The sequence below is a fragment of the Vigna angularis genome, chromosome 2 (genome assembly GCF_016808095.1).
Source record: "Vigna angularis cultivar LongXiaoDou No.4 chromosome 2, ASM1680809v1, whole genome shotgun sequence".
NCBI lineage: Eukaryota > Viridiplantae > Streptophyta > Magnoliopsida > Fabales > Fabaceae > Vigna > Vigna angularis.
In genome coordinates this window covers 19,871,072-19,886,807 of record NC_068971.1, presented here as the reverse complement: position 1 = coordinate 19,886,807, position 15,736 = coordinate 19,871,072, and the positions used below count along the sequence as shown (strand labels likewise).

The following is a 15,736-nucleotide window of genomic DNA, read 5'->3' as shown; positions in this document are numbered from 1 at the left end:
GGTGGGGCAGTCTTTATAAAGAAGCGGGGAGCCGAAACGTTTGGGGACAAAATAGGAATTTGTTAAAACATGAGAGTTGAGTGCATTACTTTACCAATTTTTATTTTAAAAAAAGAAAGGGTTTAGTTTATGGATAAAAGAGAACCTGAGATTGTCCCTAGTTGTGGGTTTAATTTACGAAGCGACGGCATTATGAGGCCAACGGTCTTTTCAACTACATGTTGGTGAGTCCAACGCGCTTGCTTCACGCGCCATTTTGATGATGTGTAAGAAAATGTGAAAAATCAAGTGTATTTGATATTTTAAAGGTTTAAAATTACTTAATTGAATAATGAACTCAGGTTCAGGACCATGCCTGTACCTAGAAGAATGGAATATCACATAATACAAAATAAAATAATAACAGGTATGACAAAGTTCTCCACTAAATTTCTAAAACAGAAAAATAAAAAACTATTTATAAATTAAGATTGTATTTACCTAAATTATATATGTATAAACATGGGTTTTTAATAAAAGGTGTTAAACTATAAAATAAATTTAACTCAAACTCAAATCTGGAATAAATGAATATATTACATCACCCGTGTAAAAGTAAAAGTAATCCTCCGAATTCAATTACTGTGTGGTAACAGTATAATTATAGAAAAAAATTATATATGTACATATATTAAAAAAAATAGTCAACGCTTAATTTATACATAAATATAATAAAATTGATAAATTTATTATATATATTATAATATGATAAAAAAAAGTTAAATATGTTTTTATTTTCCCAGATATCAAACGTTTTGGATTACAGTATAAAAAAGTTAATTTCATTACTGAATTACATTAGTATAAATATACAAATTAAGGGAACAAATTCCACTAGTTTACACTAACAATTAGCCTAAATAAAGGAAAAGCAGATGTACAAAAAGCAAACCAATAAAGATTAATTATTATAATTTAAAACTAATTATTATAATGGATAGAAATAGGGATGGCAATTTTACTCGCGGATAGGTAAAATTTGTAGCGGGTAGTAACTATTCGCGGATATTTACTATCTGCGGGTAACAGGTAGCGGGTATTTTAATATCCGCTTCTAAACGGGTCCGGTACGAGTAGTATACTATCCGTTCTGCGTGTATCTACTACCTGCGAAAAATTAAAAAAAAAATTATATATTTTTTAATTAAATTAATTAAAAATAAAATAAAATTATATTTTATTAGGTTAAATTTAATTAAAATTAAATTTTAATTTAGATTTAATTTATATTATATTATAGTATATATATATATATATATATATATATATATATATATATATATATATTTTCGTTTTGTAATTTTATTTAAATTTTATTTTAAATATGTATTAAATATTTCTTTTTCATTTTTTGCGGGTATCTACGGGTATCCGCGGGTTTTAAAATACTCGCGAGTATTTTTTAAACGGGTACCCGGCGGGTAACGGGTACAATTTTATCCGGCGGGTCGGGTTGCGGGTAGGCACTACCCGTGCCCGACCCGACCCGCTACCATCCCTAGATAGAAACAAGCAGCCGTCCATGCCACTGAAATCCATCCCATAACCAAACTGCAACATAATTTTGATCTACTAATAGCTTTTAGGTTTAATCATTCAAGAAGTCCTTATTTTCGGGCAAAATCTCAATTTGGTCATTTTCTTTCTGGGTGTTTCAATTGAGTCCTATTTTTGTGAAAATTACAACAATTCGGCCTCTGTCGTTAAATTGAGCCCAACGGCGTCAGTTTCTGGTTGACGTGGCACGCTGAACTGACTTTTTAATTGACATGGCTACATTAGTAGGGGGCACCTCTGATGTGTATATTTATATTTTTTTAAAAAACAAACAAATGGATAACACATCACCCATCTCTTCTAACACACCACCAACTTCTTCAACTCCATGGATCCCAAGCCCTACGCCTACACCTACTCCCCTTGAGAATCCTCCCCCGCTTTCCCCAAATGCTCTGGCACCTTCTTCACCTCCGGAGATCGCTACTTCTGGATCGACCTTCGCGCCGGTCCGGTTGACTACGACCCCGCAATCTCCGATGACGCGCGTCATCCCCCGCGACGAGTTTCACCCCCTCGTCGTTGTCCACGGTCGTCCCAAATCAACCAAGGTCTGCGCCGCCGACCTTGTCTCCCTCATCTGGAGCGCCTACAATGTCTTCCTCGCTCCCTCCCTCTGGATACCTGTTTCGTTTGAGAATTTCCTCACCGTCCAATTCATCCACATTCACAGCGATTTCGATAGCACGGGTAGCTCCGGCCTCGATTGGAAATTGATCGAGAAGAGCTTTAGGTTTGAGACTGATAACAGCAATAATGGATTGCTGTTAGGAGATTAGAGGTTGAGTTTTAAGAATTATGGAATTAGGTTTTCAGAGTGTTCGATTTGCTCGTTTGCTATTGCGAAGTCAATTAATTCGTATACCTCTAGGTTTTTGTTTGATAATTATACTTTGATTGTGAGTGTTTGGATTTGAAACGATTGCACCAGATTCTGTTAAGGTTGTGCCTGTGTCTGTTTCTGACTTGGATTATAGCATAACCAGTGCGATTGATGTTCTTCAGAGCGTCGAGACTCATGGTGGGGGAAAGAATCTGCTGAAGCAGAAGTAGCATGTGGATCGAAGATTGATTCGGAGATGCTCTGGAAATGGAGTTTGAGGTTTGGTGGATCGGAGGAAAGAGATTAGGATTGTTGGAGTTGGAACTCTATGGAGGTTTTCAGTTGTGAGAGTGTGAGCAGACGAAGGAGGCAGATTCTGTTGAAGATTTGGGCTTTGTTGAACGACTTTGGGGGCGCTTCGAAAGTCTTTCCACCATTGCTAAGTGCTTCTTCTGTTTCTCCATTTCGTCTTCCATGGAGGATGATTGTTCCTGTTTCTGGGATTCCTCAAACTCAATTCATAGTACATTCATGGTATTCAGATTCAGGCTTATTTTTCAGAGAAGATCGGGATACGAAGGGTTTGAGACTGTGTTTCAAGGGGAGTTGAGTGATGCTTCGGTTGTGGCTGTGAAGAGGTTGGAGAGGCCATTGAGTGGGGAGAAGGAGTTCAGGGCGGAGGTCTCCACGATTGGGAATATTCAACACGTGAATCTTGTGCGGCTCAGGGGGAGTTTTACCAAGTTTTTTTAATTTTAAAACTACCTAAATACACATCATTCAGTCACATTAATTAAAAACTCAGTTCAACGTGCCATGTCAACCAGAGATTGACGTTGTTGGGCTCAATTTAACGGCAGGGACCGAATTGTTGCAATTTTTACAAAAATAGGACCCAATTGAGACGCCCAGAAAGAAAAAGACCAAATTGATATTCTACCCGAAAATAGGGGCTTTCTGAATTATTAAACCTAGCTTTTAATGATCATAATGTAATAAAATAATCTGGTTTTGATGTGATGAACTGGGCCCAAGCCCAATTACAAACCAAGGGAACAAGACCTTGAATATACTTCCAAAGAAGTCTAAGCCTTTTATGTTCATTTTCAGTGGCAACTCATGGATAAGCAAATGCACAATTTCAACCCATGGAGAAGGATAGTCCAAGAGAAGCCAAGAAGGCCCGCTTCGGTTTATGCCCAGCAATAACCCTCCCAACGCCCGCGTCTACGTGGAGCATTACATGTGCAGTACGTGTTTTGTTTCTTTTCTGATTTTAGCACATGTATCATGCCTTATACACATGGCAGTTGATCCACCTTTTTAGGCTGATCATCAACGGCTATTACAATTGGAGAATTGTTGTTGCTAACACTATAAATCAGTACCTCTCCCTCTCTTGTAGCTTCACTTTCTTAGAATGATAATGGATTTATTATGTTGCTTCAATTAAGCCAACCCTTTCTCTGTACCGAAAGTCCTTCATTGTGCTTCCTCCAATACCCCTCTAGCTTCCTTTTAGTGATGGAAGTCCTTCATTGTGCTTCCTCTAATTAGTATAGTTATTTCTAAGTAAAAATAAAATGTATATAAAACGACTAAGGATGACTTAGAGTTTTAGAAAAGTCATGCACACAATACTACAGACCGAAGAAAACTATTTTGAGTCGACACCATCATACACCAAAGGCGCATCAATGTGTACCCTTCATATGCTTACACAATAAAATGATCATCGCAAAAGAGACAAACAAACACAAGAAAACTTTAAAGAGGCGACATGACATCTTGTGTATAAAAAGAGTTATTCTAAAATAATTAAATCATATCAAATATAAGTTAAACATGGATTAAATACAATAAATCATATATATATATATATACATATATATATACACAAATAGTTGATACCGGACTCAATTATCCGAGTACATGCCTTTGACATTGGGTTTAAATGTGGGCATGTACTTATAATAGTATTTAAGCTTTGTAGAGTCATAAACAAAAGAGTTATCACCCTACATTAACACAAAAATAGCTTTTAACGTATGTTATTCTAGGCTTTTGACGTTTGTTAAATGCCCGACGTCATAGCGGGAGACATTAAATTCATGTTTGTTGTCTTTGAACAAACGTCAATTAACGTCTGATGCATTTACAACAGATGTTAATTGACGTCTGTTGTAAGAACAATAAAAGTCAATTTATTGGTTTTTTTTTTTAAAAAAATTTTGTCAATATTTTTTTCCACTACAACCATGAAAAATCAATATACAACACAAGATTACACCACAAAATTTTCTAGAATTTTAGAAGTAGTAACAACCAATGAAAAGTGCAAAAACCAATGAAAATGCAACAACCAATGTACATAAAAAACCAAAAATGAAACTAACCGTGAAGATGAGGGAGTAGACCGGTGTTGCTGTGAGAGTGAGGAGAAAAACACGCACAATAACAGTTCAAAAATCGCTGCCATAGTTGTCCTAGAACGTGTCGAAGAATTGCACAAAAAGCCCATGAAAACGCATTTTAATTGGTTCAAATGAAAGATAATTCATCAAAACGTAATGTAATCAGAGCAAAAATGATTTTAAACAGTGAAAATGGACGAAAACCTTACCTGAACTTCAATGGTGAAGGAGAGAAACGCGAAGGAAGAAGATGAAAAGTGCTCGCGTGACTATTGCTCGCGCTCCCAGTGGGTGAAAATGTAGGACATATGATGTTGGCTCTCCTCCTAGCCGACGTCTTAAAGCAATAACAAACACCAGCATATGAAATTATGTGATTTAGGGAAATCGAACCTGCTCAATTGATCAATTTGGTATTCTCTTCTTAATACATTAGTAAAAAACAATTTTCAATATTAAAGCACTTACCAATTAGCTCATTTGCTCATATTCTAATTCCCTTAATCAACATAAAATCAATCAAAAACACTCAAACATAACAATCATTCAAAACATACCAAACTCATCATAAACAATCAAATTTCATCATCAATTGCATCAGAGAAACAACATGCAGATAATCAAATTTATCAAACTCTCACACACAAAAACAACTAGCTTCATTTACTTGACCCAACTTCTCTCAAGACCCTAGCCAACGAAGCTCTTCCTAACTTATAATATGCTCTATCTACAAGTAGAAACATCACAAGAACGATTAAGACATACTATTATGATCACTAATCAGTAGAGACTCATATATATGACTAAAAAGACACATGCAAGTGGAAGAAGGCTTACATGCAACATATAACAGTAAATATTAAGAAAAAGGATTGAAACTCAACTTATGCAAATAGAGAAACAAATCGGTCCAAATTGAAGAGTTCACCCCAAGGATCAATCATACAATCTCAATTTTTTAATCAGACGAGAGAAAAAAATCTTGGAAAGAAGTAAAAAAACTCTAGAAAAGTAATACACTTTGGTGTTGACATTGTAGAACTTGATACAACACTAGTTAAGGGAGAATTAGTATAAAAACAAAAGTGTAACATGGTGCATTAGTCATCCATGGTGATTTACAAGTTAGTGTCTATAAATTATAACTTTTGACCTATTAGTAAATGTTAGATTGTCTATAAAATATAATTTTTGATTTATTGTTAAATGTTACATAGAGTATAAATTATAATTTTTGATCTAGTAGTAAATGTTTAATTTTATAATTGGTATAAGAGTTAAAGTCATAATTTTAGTTCTTAATTGAACAATTATTTAAAGAAAAATTGTTTTGAATTGCACAATTATCCATAAACCAAGTAGATGGAACCACAACAAAAAAATTTAACATATAGTAGGCCTACTTGCAAAAATCTCAAAAGCTATTTTATAATTCTATACAAATCCCATTTTCTGAAACTAAGTCTCTTTTCCAAATAACACCATGAAAGGTAGAAATTTTGATTTAAAAAGGTGGTAATACTCAGTGGAAACATATGATAATATAAAAAGTTCAAAAGCAACTTGGAGAATGTGAGAAATAAATATTGTTAAAATTGGACGAAATTTAAGAAGAAATGTCCTTTGTAGTTATTACTTTTTATTTTTTCTTTATGGAAAATCTTAACAGAAATAAAATATAGCTTAAAGTTTTTGACTCAAACTCTAGCCATAAGCGTCACCAAATCCAACAATCGTGTCACCTATCATGAATCTCTGTGGCACATGAATTTGAAAAACCCTGTGTTTGTCAAAATGAATGTGCAATTGAATTAGAAAACCTTCACAATCAGAAACCCTACTGTAGGAAAACCCTAAATTGCATTTGAATATGAAAAACTCTTTTTTGTGATCTAATTAGAGATAGAATTAGCCTGAGGCGCCCTATTTTGAGTTTAATAGAAAAATAGAAATGTGTCACACAGTTACCATGAATGTTGGCATCATACATGACAGACCATTAGCCACCTTAGATAAAATTTAACGTCGTTACTTTTGGAGGGTTAAAAATTATAGTTTCCTTAAGAAAATAAATTAAAGTGAAACAAAGTTTAGAAGAGGGATGAAACCCAAAAATGTTTGATACTTGAAGGACTAAAAAACATATTTAACCCAGAAAAAAATAATTACGATAGATTTATATAACCAAGATTTAGATATATTATTATTGTAACTATAATACTTAAAGACATATAGTACACAGTTGCACACATCTCGGGATGTAGGTGAAACAATAAAATAAAATTTAATACTATAAGGAAACATTACAAAAGAGAACTGAAAAACATATAGCACATGACAATAATGTAATAAAACAATATGGTTTTGATGTGATGAATTGGGCTCAAGCCTAATTACAAACCAATGGCCCATTACTCAAGATAACAAGACCTTGAAGATACTTCTAAAGAAGTCTAAGCCTTCTATGTTCATTTTTAGTGGCAACTCATGGATCGGAGGCCCACTATGCACAATTTCAAGAAGCTAAGAAGGCCCACAAAGTATAAATGTTAACTTTTGATCTAGTAGTAAATGTTTAATTTTATAATTGCTATCAGAGTTAAATTCACAAGTTTAATTCTTAATTGAATAATTGTTTTGAGTTGTACAATTATCCATAAACCAAGTAAATGGAACCACAGCAAAAAGTTTAACATATAGTAGGCCTTCTTTCAAAAATCTCCAAAGCAGTTTTATAATTCTATACAAACCCCATTTTCTGAAACTAAGTCTCTTTTCCAAATAACACCATGAAAGGTAGAAGTTTTGAGTTAAAAAGGTGGTAACACTCAGTGCAAACATATGATAATATAAAAGGTTCAAAAGCAACTTGGAGAATGTGAGAAATAATATTGTGAAAATTGGAGATTTAAGACAAAATTTCCTTTGCAGTTATTACTTTTTATTTTTTCTTTATGGAAAATCTTAACAGAAATGAAATATAGGTTAAAGTTTTTCACCGAACCAATATAAATGTTTCACGATGTATCCTTCCTAGAATATGTATATTCGTAAGAACCCCCATAAAGCTCGTAATTCGCTACAAAACACATATATTATATGTTTAGGATGTTGGTCAAACCATAAAATCAAAAACTAAAAGTATCATTTTTAACGTGTAAAATTATCTAATGAATTGGATGAATTCTTAAAACTTATTTTTTACATAAATTTAAAATACTCATTTTTGTTTTTCAGTTGCCACAATCTTAAAAAGACATCAATTTTGTCGGAATCATGTTGTCAGTGAAATTTATGTATATTTTATTCTAAAAGTATAAAATAATGTAAACATTGTCCAGCCGTCTTAGCTCAGCTGGTAGAGCGCATGGCTTTTAACCATGTGGTCGTGGGTTCGATTCCCACAGACGGCGGATTTTCTTTTCTGATCCTTTAATCTCTGTTTTGTGGTGATTATTATCAGCATCTAAAACTCTTATATGGAAAAAAGGTTGATGAAATTTGCCATATTTGATATTTTGATCATCACTAGAAAGAGTGGGTTCAATTATTTATATATTGATCATAACAAAAACTTTCATAAGTCATATTTACACATGCTTCCATTCTCTTCTGCTGATGATGAATCAGAAGCAGAATCATCCAGTGTTGAATTTGATGTAGTCTCCAATTGGCTCCCGCTCTCACTGTCTGAACTTGCTACTGTTCTTTCTTCAAGAGGGTGTTTCAAGAACCAATACATTATGCTAGCTGTTAGAGTAAGGATCATCTTTTGATTAACCTGCAATAATCAAAATACCATTCAAAAGTTGTTACAAAAAACACCAATACAATTGCAGCCACATTAGACACATTCATAATATCCATTGTGTCAAAATCTTGCAGTTTAAAACTTTTTGAGGATTGTTTACCTTAAATAAGTATTTTTCCAAACAAGCAGTAAAACTGATGTTTCAGTAATTGAGTAGAAAGTGAATGTTTGCTAAATGTTTTGAAGTCAATGACAAAAATCTCAACATGAATGTTTGCTAAATGTTTTGAAGTCAATGACAAAAACCTCAACATGAATGTTTACCTCAGTGATGTCTTCAGGAAGCAAGAATATTGAACAACCAAGCTTTCTTGCAATACTGATAATGTAGGTGGCATTCATCATTTTCTCCTGATCTGCACGATTTATAAACCAGATCAGCACAAATCTTCTCCTGGTTCCAAATTTATGTCCATTTCATGCAACACCATTATGCAAGTGAAGAACATAATTTTTGTAGTTCACTTCATGTAGAAGGAGTGAGATAACTTCAGCTTGAGAGAATTTCATGATAGTTGGAATTTAAATCATATAAAATATATAAAGACATAATCAATGCAATTGCAATAAAAATGGATTATTGAATCTGCCTGTTGTCAGATGTTAATGAAAAATGGATTATAAATGGCCCAAGACATGATTTTCTTACACACTACAACCAAAGTAGGACAGGATTACATGAAAAATGAAAAGCTATGTTTGCTTTAATGATGTAATTAGAATAGAAAAATCCAATGAAATGAGTGATGTTACAGTTTTCAAGCAAAGGCATTAATGACCATAACGAATCCAAAACTCTAGTTGGAACATAATTATTGTAGTCCACATCACATCTGATTCATCACAGAAGGATATTCAGAAAACATGCATGCAAGCCAAAAACATTAAAGAGTAGAAAGAAAACATACCAGTTATTCCTTTTGTTACAAGACCCCAATTTACAGCTCTAGGTTGCACAGAACTAAGAAGCTCAAGGAAAAAAATTCCATCTGATACACTCTTGTCCTGCAATTTGAATAATTATAACAATCAACCAACCTAATTTGGTAATAGTTTATTCTCTGAATAAATAATACAAACTATTTGTCCAAAAGCACCATGCAACACTAACCAAATACACCTAAAAGATGTATCAAGAAAAGAGATAAACTTAGCTCAGGAAAATTACTATACTTTTTCATGTTCCATATAACAAAAATCACCTTTAGAAGCAAACATAACTGCATAGCCAATCTAGCTTTTGATTACTGATATATCCCAGTAAAATATAGTTGGGATCTTTTCTTGAGCAGAAGTATAATGTACATGTATATCAGAAGGGTACTACAAAATAAACTGTTTGTCATGCAAGAGTACAGTATCTCTTTATTTGGCAAGCACCAGAGGAAAACCAATAAAACTATCAAATATTACAAAGAACACGAGAGTCAGTCATTTGTACTAGAATGAATCATATATATATATATATATATATATATATATATATATATATATATATATATATGTGTGTGTGTGTTCAAAATACCTTGAAACTATCTATTCGGGTTTGACTTTCTGAACTACTGACTCTGCTGTTTGCCCATCGGAGAATATCAGCATCAGTTATTTCCTTCCCATGAGAGTGAAATCTCAAGTTTTTTAGAAGTTGTAGGATGTTGTATCGCATCAACTGCCACAAATATGCTGAAGATAAAATCAACCATGTTTGGTTAAATAGTGTTAGCATCCTCTAATATCAGATAAAAAGTTTTATAGAAGGGACAAAGGAACAATGAATTGATGGTTGGCATACTCAAACCAAGCAACAGAACATAGTTTTAAGGCCAACATACCTAGTATTAATTTTTTATAACCCTGCACAATGTCATTCCCAGCAATATTTACCAGGGAAAATTTAAGCTGTTTCCCTATTTTCACCACTTGATTGCAATTCTCTACTTTTTTAAATGGCAACTTAATAGGTGGCTTATTAGCAATCTTCCAATTCACAATCCCTGGTGACACTTTGTCTAGAGTCTCCAAGAGTACCCACCTGTAAGCAAGTACAACACATTCAGAAGATGTAAATCTCATATGAAAACAATGTAAACTGTTGTCAAATCAAAAGAGAATCATGTCACACAATTCCTAAATGTCAGAATTATTTAAATATACATTGTCATTATTTGAATGATTATAACATTCTTATCCGGTGAGAAATTTGAAAAGTGAAATTATTGAACCAATCTCACAGTTTTCAATTACATAGAAAAGATTAACAAGACCAGTTCATATTCCTCATCATCTGTAAGAGATATAGTGAAAATAAGATACTCAACCCGTTTCTAACATCCTCAAAGACATTGTTGATGTATGTTGAATTTCCAAGGCTATTGATCCAGAGGCGAAATGCTCTCTCTTCTCTAGAGTCTTGGGTGTCATCTAACAAGTTTTCAAGGAGAGAACTTTGTTTTGCTTGGGTTGATAGTCCATTCCTGTAAGAGGGAAATTAAGTTTGCTTACATATATTTCTTAAACCCCAAATATAAATTTGTAAACTTTTTATTGGAGATATAATGGAATCATATATAGGTTAATCAAATCACATTCAAAGCCAATAAAAGGGACAGCCAAATGAAGATTTAGGTGTTCAAAATTGCACATCTATTTACACCTATTCTAATAACTTGAATAAGTAAATTTCAAAATCTGGCTAATGGGGTGACACATAATTAAAATGAAGACATTAACATTTAGAGTATCAACTGAATGTTCAAATGACCGTTGTTTAGTCAGGCACAAATCATCATACACTGGAGAATAACCAATCTGGCAATTTCTTGCAGGAAGAGCCTCTAATTAAATCATAACAGAAGAACACAAAAGTGTGTGACACTGAGAAATATGGTGAAAGTGAGATTCAATAGAGAAGGATTCATTGGGAACATACTCAGTCACAGAGAATAAGATAGGTTGTTAATTTTACTCAAGGCTGAAAGCTGTTTCTGAAGTCTACCGTTAGGGTCTCACAAAAGTCAAGAATGAAAAAGTACCTCAGATATATAAGGAAACCACTTCAATAAAACAATCCTTAATCAAATCCTAAAATAGATTTCCATCTTAGGTCTTATATATAGCCAACAACTCAAAAATGGAACAATTTAAACTCATAATGTGTGCTCAATAGAAAGATCATTATCACCTGTGTTGGAAAATATGTGCAACAAAAGCAAGGTTAAGATTTGGGGAACCTTCCACTATATCTCTCGCCGTTATGTATCGCTTGCAACCCATCTTATCAGCATGTTCAAGAACTAATTTTGCTCTTTCGTAAGGATTTTTGACAGCCAATGTGGATGGATTAGTGTATTCAGGTGCAAGAACATTTAGAAGGTGAGCATAAGCTTCTGCATCCTGCAGTGTCAGAACCATATATTTTAAGAAAAGGCTATTTGCCTGAACTTTGCTCAAAAAGGTTTTGCTATAACTAATAGTTCATAATACTGACTAATGATTTCCTGTATTTCCCAGCATGAAAAGTAGAAAAAGTGTACAATGAATCTTTCAAGAAATATGTTTTACTCAAAAAAAATCCTCATGGGATAATTCACTTTATTAATCCTCAATATTAAAGTTACTTATCTCCTGTTTTACATAAGATGAAAAAGATTTCAAACCCCTACAGCTCATTCTAATACTAAAAGTTCCAACTTCCAACTTCCAATAGTAAATCTAATCAACAAATTATTATTCAAGAGGCTGCTCATTTGAACAAAACACATATTAACATCATATATAACATAGCATAGCTACATTTATGTTTAAAAATATACTCCATTACCCTAACATCAGAGGAGAAGTTCGTGACTATCTTCTTGTAACCTGATTTCTTCAAATGGAAATTCATCCACCTTAACAAAATCTTTTCTGGTGCCAGACTCATCAACTCTTCCATACCCTGTTATTTCAGAAATTTGAAGGTAACAAATACAACAATGATGAGAAGTATGAAAAGATGACGGAAACAAGTATTTACCTCATTATCACTGACCAACTCCACAAGCTGTGGTGTTTTCTTTAGGTTCAGATCCGCCAATAGTTGTATCTAATTTACCACCATTAGGAATGTCAAAAGTTTTTCCTTGTAAAATTTAATATGCAGCATGCAGTCTCTACCAATTTCATTGATACCAAAACAAGAATGCATAATTAGATAAAAAAAAATGAAGATCTATTCATATAAGGTAATAAATTTTAGCAATCTAGACAAAACAATTCTGAACTTCACATTAATGACCATTTACCTTAATAATCTGTGAAATTAATCCAAGCACCAGATGACGCTGAAATTAAAACAAAACAAATAAGATACCAACCCACAAATTGAAAAAAAAAAAGAAAAAAGCAGAAAGGTGGAGAGGTAATTTCTACATTATCAAAAACTGAATTCAAAGAAAGATATTCTGATAACATGGGATAACAAGTCCTATAAAAATGTTGAGAGAATTCATTTAAAAGATCTAACTCTAATAAAAAAATTATAATCCACCTTAGAGCTCGTGATGTGGACAGAAAGGCATAACATGGATCTACAGTTTCTTAGATTATGACAGTGAAATAAAATATCTTAAATATGACGAAACTTAGCAACACTACCTTGCAAGAGGCACATCCTAAGTCTAATATAATAATTAATTCTGAGATTCATTATCACAGTGATCCAGTTGCTGAGAAATAGAAAGGCTTTAATGTAGAGACCACATAGCACTCAAACATACCCTTCCTTCAATGAGGTCTTGAGTTCCAATGTTGACTACTGTACATCCAATTGCTTTAGCAGAGTTCAGGCAAAGCGTGTGGTTTTCATTCCTTTCCCATGGATTAAGTAATCTTTTTGTATTGATTGCCCTTTCATCAATGGTCCGTGGAACAGCCACATTAATCAGCTTACTGCAACAAACGTAATTCTTATTAAAGGATGAAAAAACTGAGTTATATTGAGCAACATAAGAAGATAAACTATAAAGTATAGTACCAAAGAAGAACACCATCTTTTGCTATCTCAAATAGGTCATTGGTTGAAGAATCAATAGGAAGGCATTTCTTGAGAAATTCATCTCCTGCAAGATAGTTATTTATATGTGCAACATATGATGCCTTCTCAGATTCACTTATTGTATGAAGCAATGTGGTTGTTGCAGCCTTGAGGAACGCTGATGAGTTTTTTGCATTACTCCCCGTCCTAGAACTTTCAAAACTTTGCAGTTTTAAGTAAACCTGTCATCATTATAGCACCATTATTAAAATCACTCAAATTAACTTTGATTTGGACACAACTACTGAAACTGTTTCACTTTTTAAAAGGTGAACCAGTTCCAAGTTTAATCCCCCGTATGATGTTTACTTACTAAAGCAACAGAAATTTTTCCAAAATACGGCTGCACTTCAAAATATGCAAGGCAAATTGAAAATAATTCTCCAAGTTTCTGGGAAATGCTGATTAAATTTGATTTCTAATTACATTTACAACTCTTTTTCTTTCTGTACGAAAAACTTTATATAGATCTTTTGGATCAAAGGTTCAAACAATAGGGAAAATGGAAATATTACTTTTTCTCTCTTTTTTTTCTTTGTTTCCTCTTGAATTAAATACAAAGAAAAGCCTCATTCAATCAACCACTTCAGCTGTTATCATGTTACCTTTTTTAGTACCAGAGCAAAGAAAAATACCAGATAACACTAATTTCATTTCTCATATTGAAATTGAGTAGATGAGAAGATCAGAATAGATCAGGATAATAAATCACTACTAGGAAGGAAAAAAAGGGTGATATGTGAAAAAGTACAAGGATCCAGTATCCTTAAAAAGCTGATGCTTGAAAGGATCAGATGATAAAGCTCACCTTGAGAAACAATTCAAAATCAACCTCTTCACTTGTGTTCTGATACAAATCCTGAATATAAGAAGCTCTCTCTTCTTCACTGAGATTCTCTCCCACAACCTTCAACCTTGACATCTTGGAAGCCAAGTCCCCAACCGCAAGCCTTCCACTCTCCCTCCTCATGCTCACGAACTGCACCAACCATTAAAAAAAAAAACACAACCCACCACCCCAATTGCACTGACAACATCAAATTCCAGTTTTTCAAGGAAAACAACATCAAATACTCAAAAAACATCCTTAAAAAACACGATGAACCTCCTTGCGAACAAAACCAACCATGATGAACTTACTTGGGATTTCAAGCTGCGAAGCTCCACCTGGGTGAACTGGTTCTGAAGCCATGGATCTGAAACAAGAATACCCCAGTGACCAGACATATCTGTAGCTATAAATTATGATTGAAGTCTGTTTCTTGCACCAAATGCAGAATGAAGAGAGAGAGGAAAGAAGCACAAAGCTTGTGTTTCTGGTTTTCTCTAACAAGTTGCTTTCTAACACACAACACTCTCTCTCTGGAGTTTATAAAAAGTAGAAAAGGGTTGGAGAGTGTCACAGAAGGAGAAGTTGGAAGAAGACCAACACTTTGGGACAGAGAGGAGCTGTCACAGTTCAAAGTTGCTCTGGTGGGAGAGAGAGAAAAAGAAAGAGAATTCAAATTATTACACACAAAAATGAATGTCACATTATCTAAGTCCCTAGTTCCTTAAAAACTTTTGATGGGGACCCTTATGTTGCCGTTAAAAGAAATTTTTTTCAAAAACTTTTATCAGAATCCTTTATAGTATTCTAAGATTTAGTACGATAGAGTTATTATACTAGACATGTAATTAACTTGGGTTCAGATAAAGTTTTCCTTCCAAGCTATATATCTTTATGTGGGTTAATATATTATAATCTTTAACGAGGGTTTTTCAAACCCAAGTGGACTTACTTCATTATGCCAACGGTTTCTTTTAAACTATAGTTTAAATAAGTTTTAAACTTTTCTCAGATTTCAAATTTTATGTTTATTTTAATCTCTGTACTGTTTTCATTGTTCATAATTAATAAGAACAAATTTTGGACAACAAGATCCAGAAAAACCACTCAAAATCTGAAATTTTATATAAAAAAACTTATTTAATTCTAAATTTTATATTGATAATTGAAATAATAGTTGATAAAG

At 33.3% G+C, this 15,736-nt stretch overlaps 1 protein-coding gene and 1 non-coding gene across 2 annotated transcripts; one reads left to right on the top strand and one right to left on the bottom strand.

The window, feature by feature from the left end:
- Nucleotides 1–8,176: 8,176 nt before the first annotated feature.
- Nucleotides 8,177–8,249, top strand: TRNAK-UUU (transfer RNA lysine (anticodon UUU)). The gene has a single exon. It is a non-coding gene; the product is annotated as a tRNA-Lys (tRNA).
- Nucleotides 8,250–8,327: 78 nt separating this feature from the next.
- LOC108327005 (fimbrin-2) lies at nucleotides 8,328–15,228 on the bottom strand. The gene is made up of 14 exons (XM_017560655.2): nucleotides 14,862–15,228; nucleotides 14,530–14,700; nucleotides 13,662–13,903; nucleotides 13,405–13,576; nucleotides 12,931–12,969; nucleotides 12,663–12,731; nucleotides 12,468–12,584; nucleotides 11,829–12,040; nucleotides 10,966–11,121; nucleotides 10,480–10,679; nucleotides 10,173–10,330; nucleotides 9,556–9,652; nucleotides 8,912–9,003; nucleotides 8,328–8,617 (listed from the first exon to the last, which is right to left on the bottom strand). The coding sequence occupies exons 1-14, from the start codon at nucleotides 14,946–14,948 to the stop codon at nucleotides 8,414–8,416; spliced, it is 2,016 nt and encodes a 671-aa protein (XP_017416144.1). The 5' UTR covers nucleotides 14,949–15,228; the 3' UTR covers nucleotides 8,328–8,413.
- Nucleotides 15,229–15,736: the final 508 nt, after the last annotated feature.

Excerpts from the sequence above, each read along its gene's own strand:
- LOC108327005 (XM_017560655.2), bottom strand. The coding sequence starts at position 14,948 with ATGTCTGGTCACTGGGGTATTCTTGTTTCAGATCCATGGCTTCAGAAC. Across the intron at positions 14,701-14,861 it reads TTCGCAGCTTGAAATCCCAA|TTCGTGAGCATGAGGAGGGA; the intron begins GTAAGTTCATCA and ends TGGTTGGTGCAG. Across the intron at positions 13,904-14,529 it reads ATTTTGAATTGTTTCTCAAG|GTTTACTTAAAACTGCAAAG; the intron begins GTGAGCTTTATC and ends TAATGATGACAG.